This window comes from Malaclemys terrapin, chromosome 17 (genome assembly GCF_027887155.1).
Source record: "Malaclemys terrapin pileata isolate rMalTer1 chromosome 17, rMalTer1.hap1, whole genome shotgun sequence".
Taxonomy (NCBI): Eukaryota; Metazoa; Chordata; order Testudines; family Emydidae; genus Malaclemys; species Malaclemys terrapin.
This window is the reverse complement of record NC_071521.1, coordinates 3328575-3347091: the sequence shown is the minus strand read 5'-3', so window position 1 is coordinate 3347091 and position 18517 is coordinate 3328575. Positions and strand designations below refer to the sequence as shown.

Genomic DNA, 18517 nt, shown 5'->3' with positions numbered 1-18517 from the left:
TTCCTGGGTCCCCGACTCTGAAACCTCACAGGTGTGGTCTCCTCCTCCTCCCTGCACACAGACCTGGGGAGGGGGACACACTCCCTGTTCCAGGTGCCCCAGATTCCTCCTCCCGAGCACAGAATCCCCCTTTTTGTACCAAAATCCCCCTTTTTGTTCCACTTGCTATTAAGGACCCAAGAGTCGTCCCCCCCCCTTGTTCAGAGGGAGATCCAACCCACTCTATATCCCAGGTGATATGAGTCAGTGAAGGATTCTCATCTTTTTACCCCCCACAAGGATACAAAACCCTTTCACAGACCTACCTCAAACAACAAACAGTGCTGCTCTCCCTTCCTGTTCTTCCAGGTGGGAAAAGGTGCCGGTCACTGAGCCACTGGGAGTGGAGAGCTGATGTCTCCACCATATGTCTCTTATCGCATCATTCTCTTGACATCAAGATTTGGTTTGCTTTTTCCTTTTGGTGATTTAACATGTCAAACATAAAATAAAGATAAAATTTCCCCAAAGGAAGTGTTTCTGCCCCTTGCATCCAGCAGCACATTGAACATTAGTGCAAGGTTTGTTTTGAACCCCAGCTGGTAGGATCCAAGGACCAGGTTGGCATAAGAAAGATCTTTCTGTGTTTTCTTCTCAAACATAGTTTATAATAACAATACCTTATTTCTTTGTTCCCTGTCATCCTTTCACCAGGCACTTTGCTGCATTAATATGTGGAGTACATTCTGTTCCTTAGCACCAAATTCCAATGTTTTTGGCATAGATTGTCAGGCTCAAATTGCTGGTGATACTGCCTGAGCTGATTTTTGTACAGTGTTTTTAATGGGGGGAGTGTAGGACTAGTCATTACTCAGAGTGGCCAGCCAGAGATCCATAGGGAGGGGGATATGATGGCCAGCATGAATGTGGTTCGGTGGCTGGTGGAGACTCTGGGAGGGAGGGCACAGTGGATAGCTTGGACTCAGTGTGCTAAAACGGGACTCAGTGCCCATCTGGGTTTCTTTGATCCCCGAAGTGGGAACCAAGCACTAGTCTCATTCATTTAAGCTTTCCCATTTGACTGGCATTTCACTGAATTCCATTTCGGAACTTGTCTCATGGCAGGAAGCCCTCAGCCTGCAGTTGAGAGGAAACCTGGAATTTGGATTGTCTAACAGATCCTCTGTGAGATACACAGGGATGGCACACAAAGAACAGGAGCAAAAGTGTCTGAAAAGGAGAGGGGGTACATAGAGAGCATCTACAGGATTATTTCTTTGCACTGAGGTATTCTATAGTAGACCCCCTGCTCTCCCTATCCCCATGAAAATTCCCTTCTGCCCACTGAGTATCTTTTGACCCACACCCTGGGAGGGAATCCAGATTCTGGGAGAGTCACGTATAATAATACAATCCTAAGTACCACACCCCAATGTGAATGGCTACTGGCACTAATCAGAAATCTTTATCTCAGGCTAAGCTTGAGAGGGGTATCCATCCAGCTGGCATAACAAGAGTGCGCAGCAACCACCCCCATGCACTTAGAAATTCTGTTGTGGCAGTTCCTTTTTTAAGAGGAGACAATAGTTCTGCAGGCCTCAAATGGGACATTTTTGTTTTTATTTTATTTGAGGACTGGATGAGTAGGGAGAAGAGGTAGGGAAGTAAATTATAAGAAACAAGTTATATATATTTGCAATGAAAGGAAAGCAGGTTTTGGTTCTTCAGAAAATAATTTGATGTTTTTCATCATCAATCACTGACTTGTCACCTCTGGGAGGATTAGAAAAGATTTAGGATGATGCTCATGGGTCTTTTCCATCTCTAATTTCTATGAGTGAATTTCTACAATTCTGAGTGAATATCTTTAAACAACAATAATAAATAATGTATTATCTTACCTCTTTTTCATAGCACCAGTTTCCCTGAGCAATATAGTTTTAGATAATCTTCTTCCCAGCATTATTTGAGGAGGAGAATGTAACTATGAGGGAGACTGAAGTACATAGGGTGACTACATGTTTGGCAACCAGACTTCAGTAACCAACCAAGCCAGAAGAAGATTCTGAAGTTTTCCATTCAGCTTAATAAATGCAGCATTCTGCTGTCCCCTTTTGTGTCTCCTTTTCCCCCTCAAATTCAGGTGCTGTCAGTTTTTCCATGAGAAAACCAAGTTTAAAACTCAGCAGAAAAAATGCCCCTCATTGTTGAAACTTGGCATGAGGCTAGCCTGGAAAGGATTTATATATATAGATATAGATCTATGGCTAGTTATTTAAATTATAGGAGTCTAAAAAACGGTGAGAGAAGTTTTGCGGTTTCGGATGCTTTTTACATGTTTGTGAGACTTACATGCCTTTGTTTTTCAAATTGAAATGTTTCAGGCCTTACTCCATAATGTGTCCTGGCCTTTAAAAAGTCTCTGAAATGCTGAAGTTTGCAAAGCAACCACTATATATGCTGACTAATTGCTTTCTATAATGTTTGAATATATTTATTATTATTGGTATAAAAGACACACATGCATATTATGAACATTTTGTTAAATTCATTTCCACACCTGATTTTTAAAGTTCATATTTATTCTATGGAGCTGAACAGCTCCAATTGGATAAATAATCTGTATTTGAAATAAGGCCATACCTATCTGTTACATTACATTGTATTGGATCAGTAATGATGGACTATTTTAAAAACCTGTGTGTAGATGTTTGGACAGCTGGATCAATAATTCACATTTTACAGCTCCCAAGATACATATTTATCCGTTTGTTTTTTTTTTTTTTTTTTTTAGCCCTTTTGGTAGAGTGGATGAATAATTATCAAGGGAGAGTGTAAAATGAAGATTACAGGGATTTTTCCCCTTTTTAACATAAAACTTTTTAAAAAAACTGAAAAGGGGGGTTGCGGATACCTGAGCACAGAGGGCTAAATTAATGACAAAATGTCAGAACAGATTTCTAGATGTATCACTGAATTTTCTCGTGGGTTTAGTCTTGATCCTTAATGTTATTTTAAGAGGATTTTTTGTGGTTTACTGTATGCATGTATAAAATCAAAATAATACCTTTGGCTTATGAGAATATTTCGCTTGGCGTGCAACTTTTAGTACTATTTGGTAATTATTGTAATGTTCCTTTACTCCTAAACATTCTTTGCAAGACTTGTTACTGATTTTTTCAGATCTATCGGGCAGTCTTGTTAAATTATCTCAAATGGATACATGGAAAATTGATCTTTGAACCACTATTTTTAAAGAGAATTTGTTTTTAATGAAATATAAATATACAGAGAATAGTTTTTAAAATGTATATTTTTGATTTGGCACACTACTGACATATTTTAATAGGCTTATTTCTTTAACCAGTCAAATTATAGTTGTAATTTTCTGTCTGGTACACAAACTTTACTCCTTTAATAGTGTTTTATTTAATAGGTCTCTCTTGTATTCTACAGGGTTTAGTTTGATGGAGGAAATAATTATAATTTTAACTAGTCTGTTCCATCAAGATTTAAGTGGACTCTATTTAGGAGCTTTCTGTGTACAGTACAATGCAATTTATGGTGATACAAAGTGCATTAAAACACTTTACAGAGTTGAGGACAGCTACTGTCCTACAGACAGAAAGTCATGGAATGGATGTGTGGAGATGGAGAAAAGACAAAAGGAAAGAGACCTGACATTTTAAAAGCAGTAAAGATGCAGGTGAGGATTCTTGCAGACTAGTTATTGTAAGGGAAGAATAGAAAGATGCAGGAATGGAGGGGAAGGCAAGTAGGGTTTCTATCATTACAATACATGCCATAGTATGTTCTTTTAATTGCTGCACTCAGATGATTTGCAAACAATGTTGGTCACAGAGTAATGGATTTACACAACCGTTTCCTTCTTGTTGTCTTTAGCTTTAAGTTGCAATGAAAACGATGGTGACCACCTGGATAGAGACCAGCAATACCCCAGTAATCAAAAAACAAAGCGCATGAGGACATCATTCAAACACCACCAGCTGCGGACAATGAAGTCTTATTTTGCTATTAACCACAATCCTGATGCCAAGGACTTGAAACAGCTAGCTCAGAAAACTGGCCTAACCAAAAGAGTTCTTCAGGTAAGAAGAGCAAAGACTTCTGTCTCTAGCAGTAAATAAAATATCGATCTCATGTTTGACAAGCCTCAGTTGAAACACTGTGGATAATACCTCCACATATTGCTAATGTCCAAATTTTTCTTATTTGTTGGTACCCCCTGTGACACGTAAAGTAATCCCAGAGAGTACGAGAAAAGCCATTTCTTTACAGCCTAGCAGAGGAATATATCTTGGGTTCTAATTTTTAGAGCACAGTTGTATAAATTAGGTGTCTTGCTTATTTTTATCAAACAGTTAGTTACATCTGCCAGGCATTTTTCCTGCAGTATGCTTTTAAGGAGAGGTGAATGATTTTAGCTGTCATATTCCTTTTCTAGGTAAATAACAGTATAGAAGTTTAGAAGTCACTCTGAATGAATAATTGCATAAGAAATTAAACAGAAATATTGATCTATTTTGTCAGTCAGGACAGATCGGACATCTTGGCTTTGTAGCTGAAGTGAATAATAGATAGATTTTTCAAAGATTAAACCACACGTTAATTTCTCATTCATAGTTTTGTAATTTAGAACCAAGGGTGAAGGCATTTTTAAAGACATTTTTCCATTACATGCTGGATTTTTCTTGGCCCAAAGGCACTTGTTCCCTCTGAATTTTTATGGGAAGCAAAAGATGGGAATGTTGGATCCTTCAGCTCCATCTAAATCTATACTCTGTGCTACACCAAATTGGATTTGCTGGGCTCTTATCCAAAATGACTTTTTAGCCAGAGGTAAATTTGGGAATTCAGGTGTGCGAGACCCTCCTATTGAAATAGTGTAAACAAGAGCCTGAGTGGGGTTTTTGGGAAATGGGTTGGAGACTTTCTAGGAACCAAATGGGGTACAGTGACAAAATCTGACAGGGAACTATGGGGAAACACTAGCACCGTGGCAAGTTCACAGTGAAATGGGGGATGGGTGGAGAAAGCAATGCTAAGAGAAAAGATAAGTTTGCTGGAGTAAACCTAGATCTTGTGGTGATAGATGGATAGAGAGAAAAAGGAGCGGAGGTTGGGGTTCCTCTGGAAAAAACTGTAATAACAAAATTCCTGTGACTCCTTCTCTTGCACATCTTTCCTGCTGTTTGACATTGTTTGTTTTTATGGCCCTACCTCAGCGCAGTGGGACAGATACCTACCCTGCTAGTCCCTACACTTATTAATGCCTGAATCGGTGCCTCTTGCAGCAGCTGCTCCCATATGTGCCTGACAAGAGCTATTGCTTGTGCAAGAAAGGATTTTCTGCATGTTTCCATGTTCCTTCTGCCACTTCCTCTCTTCCGTTTTCTTCCTGTTTCTCCGGCTTCTCTTTTCCTTTTCTCTCTTCTTCTTTTTCCCCACACTTTGATTCACTTTAATCATCTCCTCTCTATTCCTTGAACTTCACCTACCACAGAGCTCTCTGAGTGCCTTCCTATAGTGCATCAAGCAACATGAGTCACATATGCCATTACTGTCTCTCTCTCTCTTACCATCTTTCTGTTCTCTTGTCCCATCCCAGCTGCATCAGTCTTAGCATTCATCCCTCTCCTTTATTTTCTCTACTCATACTCTGCCCTTCATTCCCCCACCCCACTTTATTCTTCCCATTCCTTCCTTCCCTCTTATACCCTAGTTCTCCCTCTCCAACCCTCTTACTCTGTGACTGCCCCCACTTCAACATCCCTCTATCATTGGTTGTTTGCTCTTGCTCTATTCCTTCTACCCCTGTCTTACACACTTAAACACTGAAATTTCTGGGTGCTGAATGTTTTCCCTTCTTTTCATCCTGTCCAGCCCCCTGCAGTTCCATTCAGCTTCTTTATGAGCTTGCTAAAGTTATTGGAGAATCAGTCATCTTGCTCCCACAGTGGTATATCTGGTTTGCTTTGCCTGCAGCACTGTGGGAGGTGCACAATAAGGAGGAGAGGATTGGACCTGTAGGACCACGGGAAATAATAGAGTACTGTTTCCAAAAAGTGATTCAGAGTGACACTTTGCCTACTACAGCCATGCTTATGGCCTCTTCTGCCTATGGTGGAATTGCCCTAATCCACCCTTCCAAGTTATACGTTGGAAATTAATGTGGGCCATGAAAACACTTTCTTTTTGGCTTGCATAGATCAGGGTTTTAGAGCCTCTGTGTCCAATGTGCACTTTAACTGATCAGTGAGAGGAAGCAAGCTAGATTTCTGTGGCCATGGAGATGATTTTCAAACTTGAAAGTTCACTTACAGTAATTGCAAGGTGGCTCCTTGCTGGGGAAGTCTCGTCATGCTTGTTGGCTCCTGGCACAGTGCTGTCCATGAATTCTTTTAAATTGAAAAGTTTGATATCCAGTCCGTGTCATTTATTGAACTCAAAGCCATTCACTAATACTACTGAGCTAAGCCATGCAACATTAGATTTCATCTATCTTTTGTACTGAAGACACATGGACTCTCAGCCATACATGGACGTGTTCCAGTAGTATTAAATTCCAAACATTGCTTGTGTTATTGCCAGGCATGTCTGTAAACTTACCTTCTTTTCTGCAAGAGTAGGTCTGTGCTGATTTGGCCAAGGACAATGTTTTTGCCTTCAACATCTTTCTCTTTCTTTATACATAATTTTTAATAGAAACTCTATATAAGCTTGCCTACAGTTGATGAACAGAGAAACAGCTGTCTCTAAGCCTTGTGACACTTGTAATGAAACTGGTGAGCGTCCTAAGCATACATAGTGTAGTTTCCAGTGTACCAGGAGTTGGCCATAATCCTTTTACTGTATGGACATCAGTCCCATGAATACATATTAGGGGTGGGTATGCTGATCGACGAGTGGAATATTTGGCCAGATTCTTCAGCATCTATGATGTCACACTTGGAAGACCTGACTTTGAGCTTGGCTAAGTCTGTAGTGAGTCATCAGTCATCCATGGCCAGCAGTAGTGGGCAGGGGAACGTGTATATACTACTCTCTAAATGATTGTTCCTGATGCAGTTTGCAATGCACAGACTATTTCCCAGAAGTATCTAAATCAGAATTATGTTCAACTTTTTTCCCATAAATTTCTGCTATTTCTGTTTGTTTTTATTTATTTTTTAACCTTTTGATCTACAAGTTCATTCACATACCTAATGCATGTCAGCCAGTGAGAGCATGTGAACGAGTTGATTGAAATTCAACAACTTTCCTTTAGGTTCATTCCCCAGCAAAGAAAAAGAGGGAGAAAAACCCCACAGCTCTTTGCATCTAACACCTTCTGCAGGTGATATGAGGAAAGGGGGCTCTCGGGAGGAAATTCTGATAAATGGCACAAAATGTTCCTTTTTAGGGCCTAGATTCTGCCCTTTGTTGCATAGTGCAGAAGGGGTAGGGGAGAAGATAGAAAAGGATTCTTTCCTCCCTGCAAGTAGCAGGGTAAGATCCTTCATAGAGACAAAAGAGTGCTAGAGGAGGACTGGCAAATGAGCTGGCCCATTCCATCTATAGTCTCAAGGAGATGTAATCTGCTTGGTAGAGGTCTGTCCAGCTACCTCCTCTCTTCCCAATAGCTTAGAATGCATGCTATTCCGAGGAGCAGCAAGTAACCCTGTTCTATGCTGCTCCCCCAGGCAAGAACAGGATTTTGCCCGTAATATTCAGGATCTCTTTAACACACTGTCAAGATTATATGACAAAGAAAGTGATATGGAAATGTACACAGAGAGGCTAAGTGACTTGTTCAAGGAAGTCTGTGGAAAGCAGCAACTTAAACGTAGGTCTCCTTAGCCCTAGCCTAGTGCCCCAACCACTGGACAATCCTGCCTAGCTGTCCATCCATAGCTATTCAATACCATTAACTCAAATCTAGTATTATTAGTCATTGACTTACAGCTGATTCTGTTTTTCAGTGGTAGTTTTGGTTTATGTAGTTCAGACCTTTAATGATGCATTTGAACAAAAAGACATTAAATATTTCCCACACTGTTGTGATTTTATTTATTTATTTATTCCTAAATACTGAAGACCAGATTCCTAATTATCTAACTGATGTGAGATGAGCCCTTCTGGAACTATTATGTACAGTTGTGTTATTGTTTCCTTGTGTTAATGTAGCACTATTATTGGTACAGGGCCTGAACCTGCAAAGTGGGCTTAAAACAGTACCACCGCTGTCCTGAGTGGAGAATTCTGATTTTGTAGCCTTTTACATCCTATCTGCAGAGATATAAATGATGACATATACTGCAAGGCAGGCCCATATTACCAACAGCTCACACAAACAATAGTTTTGCTTCTCTCAATTCCCTTGAGTAAAAACGTTGGCTGAAAATATTTCACATCGTAAGTCTACACTGCAGACTCGTATACAATATGTTGGGGGTAGCTGTTTTAGGCTATTCTTTTCTGACACAAGGCTAAATATTTTTCAGAATCTCAGTACAGTCAATATCTAGAAGCTTTTTAAGTAGCAATATTAATACTCGTCATTGTGCATCCCTAAAGCACATTACAAGCATTAACCAGTTAACCCTGCAACACCCTGGAGCGGGAGGGAGTTAGGAATTATCCCTGTTTTTAGACAACACCTATAAGATGTTGGGGTATATTTTACCCATAATGCTAATAGGAATGAGTCATATTAAAAGGAAAATGCACCCTGTCAAAATCTTTCCATGTGTGTGCAGCTCCCATTGGTAGCATTCACAGATAGCTGCATGGGCAGCTGAAGGTAGGATTTGGTTACGAGTGTTTAATGACTTTGGAAGATGGAGGGAAATACATACAAACTAAGAGGCTTGACCCGCTCTCTCTTCCAAATCACTAACTTATATACAAAATTAGACATTTAGAGACACCATAGTGGGGTTTTTTAGCAGCATCGCAGTTAAGGATCCATTGGGCTTTAGGAGTAGCGTGGGAGATCAAAGTTGTTCTTATGTCTTTGGAAATTTTATAATTTGTTTTAACCAGCAAATTGCTTCATGTTTAGAAACTGAAATTTTGCTAGCATGTGGGGCTTGCCCCTCTTCCCTATGTGCAAGTATGTTTCTTGCAAATATCAGGATGAAGTCAGGGGGGGATGTGCACATGATTGGAACTAGTGAAATGGTGACTTTGGCTGTTTTATTTTATTTTCATTAATAAATGATTGAGTTATTCAGCCTTGACAACAATGGGCAATTCTTTAAACTTTTTATTACCCTTTTTTCCTGCTGTTAAAGGGACATTGTCAGATTATATATATTTGAAAATAAAAATTCCCATACTTGTACTACAAATAATTTATATTATTTAAAATGAAAAAAAAAAACTGATTTAAAAATTCCCAATGTACTTTTCATCATTTCTGATGGCTGTTTTTTACATACTCTCAGCTTGAATAATCAAAATAGATTAATCTGTTTCACCTTCATTCTTTGCACACATGGTTCCTGGTTCTTCAGCTGGAACCACGCAGACAGACCCTTGCATTCTTTACAGAGCCTCACAGCTCTGCCTACATGGATCTGATTGCAGAATCAGGGCCCAGGAATGGCAGACATTGCAGGGGAAGGTTTAAGCCAAAACCCACTTTCCATTGTTAATACATCTGACATCTTTAAAGAACCCTAAAAAAGTTAGTGCTAATATTAATTTTTGGGATAGTTTTTTTTTCTGATTGTAATATAACAAACCTATGCATGGAGCCTAAACTACTTGACAGTGTCCCTTTAAACAAGGGGAATGCCAACATAAACTATTAAAAACACTAAGCTGCACAAGCAAGGACACAAATGGACATATACTCAGGGCTGCCCGGGGGGGGCGGAGGGGGGCAAGTGGGGCAATTTTCCCCAGGCCCCGGGCCACGCAGGGGCCCCCACGAGAATATAGTATTCTATAGTATTTCAACTTTTTTTTATGGACGGGGCCCCCAAAATTGCTTTGCCCCAGGCCCCCTGAATCCTCTGGGAGGCCCTGCATATATTACCCTTGGTCTATGTGTACCACTCTAGAAGACATTAGTAGGAGTTGCACATGAGGATAAAGGGAATTTTTTATGTTCAAGCTGCCCATCTGTCCTTAACTCCACTCCTTGGAGTGCATACCTAAACCCTTCTTCACATGGATTTCCCCATCTTTCCCCAAAGAAAGGAGGGTCTGCAACAGCATCCCCTCTTTCCCTGGGCCCCACAGAGGGTGTTTGGTTCTGGGGATCCATAAGTGGGAAATAGACTGGCCAGGGGAGAGAGTGGGAAGACTGGGGCACATGCATCGTTCCAGGACTGTGTTATCTTTACACCTCACTCTCCTCCTCTGTGTGGTGGGGATCCCACTCAAAGGGAATTCCCAGGGCTGCCCAAGTTGCAGCAGGACCATACTGTTAGGAAGTTGGGGGGACACACAAGATTTCTGTGTGGATGGCTCTGTCTTCCTTCTGGTCCCTTGGGCTCTGCACACCCCCTCTTCCACAACAGACCATCTGGCAGAAAGTTGTGATAGGAGACCCGCACCGATATCTCCTCTCTCTTAGCCCCCTTCTGTGGGACTTCCTGTAGAAAGAACGATAAGGCCTTCGGCACCTAGACTGACAGGGACTGATGCTGCTCACACTGAAATAAGTCAGCATGAGCTCAGTGAGAGCAGGACTGGGTCAGTTAAAGGTGATACAACACAATGACTTGAGACCCAATGATACGTAAATAGTCGGGCTTCTCTTTGTAAGATCAGAGACAGGGGATATATTATCCCTGTAATGTCTGAGTGTCTGGTATTAAAAGGTCGGTATCTGCCTGCATCAGCGTGAGCACAGGACTTTTAATGCCATTTTGAAATTTAATAGAGATATGTCTCTGTATCTGGATTTGATAGAAATATTCTTGGGGTTTAATATATTTTTACTGATATTTAATTTGAGATAAACTAGCAGAGTATTTTATTTTAAAACTAGCCCTATAGGCATGGGACAGGCACCATTACCTTCGGAGAGAAGCCTTGGCAATTTAGCCTTAGGAGATTAACTTTGCCGCTTTTGTCTCTCAGTCATAGACAGCGAGATAATAGCTAGACAATACAGGAGATAAATATAGTTCTAGTTACATACAGATAAATATACTTTTTGCACACTGATTTTGTTACTTCTAAAATTATGTTTTAGTACAATACAAATTGTTTTGTATACCTTCATAACAAGTATGAGAAGGCATTCTACAGAGAGGCTGGGGTGGGGAGTGAAGCCAAAACACTTTTGGGGTGAGGGTGGGAAGGAGAGAGGAAGGCTTAATAATAATATATGGAAATACACCTATCTCATAGAACTGGAAGGGAACCCAAAAGGTCACTGAGCCCTTTATGTAGCTATAGCTCAGTGGTTTGAGCATTGGCCTGCTAAACCCAGGGTTGTGAGTTCAATCCTTGAGGGGGCCCCTTAGGGATCTGGGGCAAAATCAGTACTTGGTCCTGCTAGTGAAGGCAGGGGGCTGGACTCCATGACCTTCTGAGGTCCCTTCCAGTTCTATGAAATAGGTATATCTCTTATATTATTTTATTATTATTATTTAAGGCTTTCTGGAGAAAGAGTGTCAAATCTTTTAGAGAGCGGGGAAAGTTCTGCTACCTCTGGAGCTGTAGAGGAGCTGTTTAGGGAGAGGGGAAGAGCAGGATGCCATGCATAGGATCTATATCCTTTGCAGTGCATGATGGGAGGAGGGATGGACCAAAAAATGGCTGGGGCTGGTGGATCTAAGATTATACACATGGTCTCGTCAGTTCCGCCCCCATCCTGACAAATACTTCTCAGGAGCTGGGGGTAGTTGCATGAACCACAGCGGCTACTGAAGCCCTAAGACTGTTTTCTTCATTGCCTGGAGAGCAAGATTCCTCTCCTTCATCCCCACTTCTCTTCATATCCCAGTGCACACTCTGTTTACTTAGAGAAATGTGGGAAAGGCAGACAGAAATGCTTTACATGCTAAGCAGAGAACACTTCACACAACTGGACACAACCTGTGGAGTTACTGTAGCAAAGTGAGCTGTTCCACCTACATGCAGTCAATACAAGAATACACCCAATTGAGGCTGTATTGAATTTGTGTCTTTTGCTTTTCTAAAAAAATGCTGTTTTTTAAATGCTACCCTATTATATTAAAATATTTCAGGTTTGGTTTCAAAACGCCCGAGCCAAATTCAGACGGAACCTCTTACGTCAAGAAAACACAGGGGTGGATAAGACTTCAGATTCCACACTCCAAGCAGGAACCCCGTCAGGACCTGCCTCAGAAATATCCAATGCCTCCATGAGTCCATCCAGCACTCCCACTACCTTAACAGACTTGACTAATCCTACCATGCCTACTGTGACATCTGTCTTGACGTCAGTACCCGGAAGTCTTGAGGTTCATGAATCTCGAAGTCCTTCACAGACAACTCTCACAAATCTTTTCTGATGACTCTTTCTCAATAATTTCTTTAAAAAAGAAATTATTCTTAGTTGAATTCCAAGAGTATTTTAATAGAGGCTTTGAGCAACTGACTAACCACACTTAGGATCTCTCCTGAAAACAGAAGGAAATGTATTGTTCTGATATTACAGATTATGGATTGAGGAATAACTTGGAAGATCTATCTGCAACACAACATTTGTGTAACTGTACAGTTTTGTGGACTGAGTAAGGGAAACAGCAATTAATTTAAGTTGGCTAAAGCTTCTGTAATTTTCAAAGACTGCCATGTGCCTTATATACTGTTTTATCTACGTACTTTGGATTACATGTCCATTTTTCTCTTTTTCTCTCTGTATATTTATAACAAGGGCAAAAATGTTACAAGAGTTTGTTACTTTGAATAGTCCTATGCCCTTTATTGGTTGCTTTGTTGTTTTAGAATTTTAAGGTGAAAGTCTGTTTGAATATCAGAATTTGTAAAATCTAACCAGTAATAAAACCACTTGTGGAAACTACTTGGTAACAGCTGCAGTTACATTTAGCATTAATTTCACAGTGCAGGTAGGCTGACTGTATTTAAATTGAATAGAAAATTGCACATCAAATACAGTATCTGCTTAGAGTAAACTCTAAATACGATACACATCTGCCTCCTGATTCCTAAATATATGGGTGAAAAATCCAATTTGTATAACAGGGTCTAGATATTTTCGTTATAGAGAAATAAATAATTCTTAGTTGAAACTAAAAATTGTTATTGAACATTAAAATTTACACAAACATACTGCTTAATTTTGTTGCTGAAACTCAATTTAACTTCAGTTAACATTGAAAAGGAAAGAAATATTGCTTTTATGCAACCAAAGGTGTCTGTCCTATTTTGTGGAGAGGGCAAGCCAGGCATTTGAAAGCAGTGTGGCCATGATCAACCTATTTCTGAGACAGACACTGGGTAATGTTGTCCCCTAGAAACAAAGAAAAAGTATTTGTTAGATTAATTTAAAACATTGGCAGATAACATTGAGACAAAACTATGTTTCACAAACATATATGGCCTTTTTTAATGGTTTGAAGGTATAAAAACGCAGGTAAGAATATATTGTTATGGATACTGACAAAAATGGCCATTCCTTAAACCATAATGGATCTGTTCAATTTAATTTAATTCCTTCTCCAGTTGTGAGATCTGAGTATCATTTGTGCTGTGAGCTCTTTCTCCCTTTTTTTGAAAGCTAGTCTTTCATTCTTTAAGGAAAAAATAAGTATACCTCCGCAAGGTTTACATTTGAGTTAGAATGCTGTATGCTATTTTCCCAATGGTTTATTTAATGCAGACTTTGAGCTGTATGTACCATATATAAGGTTGTTTCTTTTCAATCTTGTTGCAAGGTTTTTCAGTCAGATGTGTTAGGTTGTATGTGGCTGACTTAGTAAAAACTGCTCTGTTGCTCCCATAGGATTGAAATCAGCAAAAGATTATTCCGAACTAGCAGCAAGATAGGTGCTAAGATTCGTGTTCTTTGCTCCTCTCAGTGTACTGAAGATGATTCATTAGGCCAGGCTCTGTGCAAACAGTGTTTTGGTTTTTAAAATGCTATATTTATAAAGCTTTCTCAGCTGAAAGCTTGCAGATCTTGTGCATGCCAAATTCCCATTGAGGTCAGTGAGAGATCTGGGTGCACAAGGACTGTGAGCCTGGGACCCTGACGTATTTAAGATATTTATTAACCTTTCTTGCTCTTCAGTTCTGGTAAATAAAGATGAATAATCTGAGAAACAAGAATGTCCCCATAGGAAATCATGATTGGATAAGATTTGTGAAGGGGGTTGTATTCCCATCCCTAAAAAACAAACAGTTTAACATATTCATTACATTTGTACACAGTTACAAATACATGTTTTAAAAAAAACCCTGCAGGTTGAGTTAGCAAACTTTACTAGATACCCCATAGCAACGATGTCTAAAAAGGAAATAATATTGGTTAGTGGATTGTTAAAGAGTATGCTTCTACCTTTTGAAAAGGGTGTTCATACACAGATATTCTGCTGTATGTGGTGTTTTGTTTATTGTCAATTACCTTGGGAATTTTATTTTTGTTAAATGGTTTAGTTGGATCTTTTCTTGATTTAAAAGGCAATGTTGGTCCAATATGAAATGGATACAGGCCATAAATAAAAACCTGTGTATTCCTATGTAAACAAAATGGTTTTCAAAAACTTACTATTAAATTCAATAGTAACGCAGCAAAACGTAGCTGTTGACAATTTGAAGAGAGGTGCTGGTTGTTGTTGGTATTTTCTTGTTTTGATCTTTTGTTTTAACTACCTGAATCCACATCTTCGAAATCAGTTCTCAATATTGCCTTTTCAATAACTGAGATTTATGGAGGGGAATAATCTCGTGTTTCTGTTATCTAAAACCTAAAACAGGCAATTAAATCAATTGTCTGGTTTAATCAAATCAGGGATTTTGCATATAAGTAAGATACAATATTCTATATAGGGCCTTTATGTAGGGACATTCGGATTCACTCACTGTCTCCAATGACCTATGTTGTCCCCATGATTGTTTCAATCCTGTGGTATTGTTCAGTTGTTTAGAGCTTGTTGGTTTTGAATGCTGTACATTTTTTTACTACTGCAATCCTAATGTTTCTTCACATACTTGTACAGTTCCACATTTGATGTACTAGTCTGAAATTCTGTTAAAAACATGAACAAAAATGGAAATGATATTTCTTTGGAAGTGTATTTTTACTGTATATCTAATTTGAACTAGTTGAACATACTTCTTTACATCTTGCATGATAGGTGTGTAGTTCATTTTTTAAATATGAAAGAGACTTGAGAGTAACAGATCAAAAATATAATGAAAACTATACAAATATGGAAAATACATACATTGATTTGCTACTTTTTGACTCAAGATACTTTTTGAAATACATTTCTCTAGATTATTTAAGGTAATGCAGGTATTTTGTCTTTTGATTTATACCTAATACAAAACAGTAAAATGGATTACACATCAGAGAATTTTTGAAGCCAGCATGCAATTCATTGAAACACTTGATTGCTCCCTCAGTCAAATAGAGGGAAAGAATATTTGATCTTAAGAATGATGACCAAATCTATCTGTATTTAAGGTAAAGTTCCCTAGCGATTGTTCTTATGAAATATTATCACAATTTAAAATATGTTGATACAGTTAACTTTTACATTTCAGAAACTTCATTCTCTACTCAAAGATTACGTATTGTATGATTAGGGGGATACATTGTATTCTTCATATATAATGAAGAGTTTGAATCCCTGCTTTAAGAGCAAAAGTCAGTGCAACCTTAAATGTTATGGGTGCAACCAGTGCCTCCATAATAAAACATACTGTTTTGGAAGCCAGGCCTGTAGGTATTTGAAAAGTGCATATTTAAGTATACTTTCCTACAAATAGGTTTGGTATTTTTGGTGCCTTGCAAGATAAATATGTCATATGTTTAAACAAGAAAATAGAAAACAGAATCAGGCATGTGTAGCAACCACCTCCCTTAAAAAAATAAAGGGAGAGAAATAAGAAAGAAAAATAAAAGTGAGTCTTAGGGTACAGGGAATGCTGCTGATAGAGGACTTGGAACCAGTTCCAGCTACAGATACTTCAGTGTAACATCCAGTGCCTAGACCCTACAGTAACAGGGTCTTTAGTAATGCTTAGAGAGAGAGATTTTTAATGAATGCACGTGAATTGAGTTAGTTAATTTGTTACTTTATGACGCTGTATAAAACTAGCATTAACTCCATATGATCATTACTATTTTCCAAATGCAGTTGGTTTAAAGTTACTCTGTATGAAAATCCAGTATGTACAGAAGGAAGGGCCAGAAAGTCAACATTCAGTACATTGTGAAGAGACTAGCATTGGCATAAGGATATTTTCTCCTGTTCCCATCCACCTTTATCTTAACCTCAATCCTGGGTACTGTCTTCTACAGTAAGACCTATGGAGAATTGCAGGTAATGGACCTAGTTTACTATTTCATAGGGCAGGAAGACCCTTGTGTTTCAGTGACTGATACCCCATTTCTCTGTTTAGCCTCCCGCTCCTGGGCCTCCTGCACATTCAGACTTGTAAACACTCTTCTCTTTGCGTAGATTATTTTGGCTATCTCCACAGCTCTTGGAGTTATTCACTAGGAGTTGAGCCCATTGACTAGCTTTGGAATGTTTCAGATTGTCAGTCCATCTGACTTGGGAATGTCCATCGTTGGTGAAAGCAAAGTTCAAACTACTATATAGGTTTAGATAAAAGAACTAAGAGATCTGGTTCCATTGGTTCCAGCATCTTATATGGAGTCTTCAGCAATAACAACCAATTGGTCAAAAGTTTTCCTTTACCTTGTATGAGGAGATGTGTATTGCAGCAGCAAATGGGATAAGGAATGTCCTCACCATTTATCCAGACAAGACATTGAATGGATGATATAGAACAAAGAAGGCCAGTTACTAGTTCTTAAGAGTGTTGCATTTCCAAGATAGTTCAGCCCAACAGTTTAAGGAGCAGCTTGACTGGGGAATGTAAGGGGTTTTGCTCATACACAAGTATAATCAATTTCAGACAACATTATTTACTTTTTAATGTGCAAAAAATTCCCTTTGGGGGTCATGTTCTACTCACAGTTACACTGGGGTGCATGCATGAGTAGAACTAAGCAGACATTAGCCTTTTATCTTCTAACATATACTTGTCTAGGAGAGTGTAGGTATAGTCGGTGTCTGAACTGAAGAAAGGGTATTGATTGTGTGTGAGAGAGAGTTGGGGGGAGGGGGAGGGATTTCCCTGTCTCTGGAGCAGTTTATTCCTCTCTGGATATAGCTAAACCATTTCTGCTAGAGATGATTTTTATCCTTAGCTAATAAAGATACTTGTGAACAAAGAAACCTTCTCCCCACCCCCCTCTTCTTCTAAAATGCACCAAGTGGCCTCTGTATTTTGGAAGCATTCAGGCCCAGATTTTTAAAGGCTACGTGTAGAAGTATGTGTGCAAAATGCCCAATGCAAATCAGAAGTGAGGTTTGCATGAGTGCAAATCCTAGTTTCACATCTAGTTTTGGTGTATGCAACTTATGCTAGCACCAAAGTGCATATATATTTTTGCTTTCAAAGTTTAAAACATAGCTTCCTTCTCAGACCCTTCAAGGCCTTTCTCCCCTCTGCTGCAGATGAACTCTGCCTTGTCCCATATTTGAGGTCATTTTCTTAGTCTCCAGTATCTTGGTTTAACAGAGTAAATACATCAAAGCACAACATATACACACAGCAGTTTCATACACATTTAAGCATGGTCAAAAACCTAAGAAACTTACTAGGGTACATCAATATTGGGATAGATAATACTGGTTCCGAGAACTGGTGTCTGCTTTTTTTATTCACATATGAAGAAAAGAAACAAGTATTAGACTCTTCATCTAATTGTAATGAAAAAGTGCTTAAGAAAGTGTCTCAGGGATGGTTAGTCTACTTCAGAAAGGGGATACAAAGGAGAGATTTTTGACACACAGGCAATTAGAGGGATTACTGTCAAGAACAGAAATAATGAGGCAGATGGACTCTGAGCAGTCATGCTTTCACCTCCACAAATGGAGAGATGGTATATAATTTTTTGTGGGGTTTAGCTGTTCTAAAAAAATCTATGATGTGATTTTGATTTAAATGCAGAGAATCAAGTTTGTCACTATCGTAACAATCAATGAGTTATCAACAATCTAAGATGTTAATATGCAGAGATGGCCCTACTATAGCATGAGAGTATACTTTTTACAAGCAAACATGGCTGCCTAATGGTGCCAGTAAAGCATTCCTCTTAACTGTCTCGCTATGTGAGACAATCCTGCTATCCAAGTATATTCATAGTCCTATATACCCAATGTCTCCTTGCCTGCCAATACTTAAGCACTGTCTGAATCACTGAGGAGGTTATGCTAAGTAAGGAAATTTAGATTAAATTAATCATTTAGATTTTTAATTAATTTCAGTGTTGTATTTTGCTGGT

At 39.0% G+C, this 18517-nt stretch overlaps 1 protein-coding gene across 4 annotated transcripts in view; it reads left to right on the top strand.

The window, feature by feature from the left end:
- Nucleotides 1–15389, top strand: part of LHX2 (LIM homeobox 2) — a 37374-nt gene extending 21985 nt beyond the window's left edge. For all 4 annotated transcript variants that reach the window (XM_054007034.1, XM_054007033.1, XM_054007032.1 and 1 more), the window contains exons 4-5: nt 3883–4088; nt 12192–15389. In XM_054007034.1, coding sequence (XP_053863009.1) covers nt 3883–4088; nt 12192–12479 — 494 coding nt within the window. In that variant the 3' untranslated portion in view covers nt 12480–15389. The remainder of the gene's footprint in view (nt 1–3882; nt 4089–12191) is intronic.
- The last annotated feature ends 3128 nt before the right edge of the window (nt 15390–18517 follow it).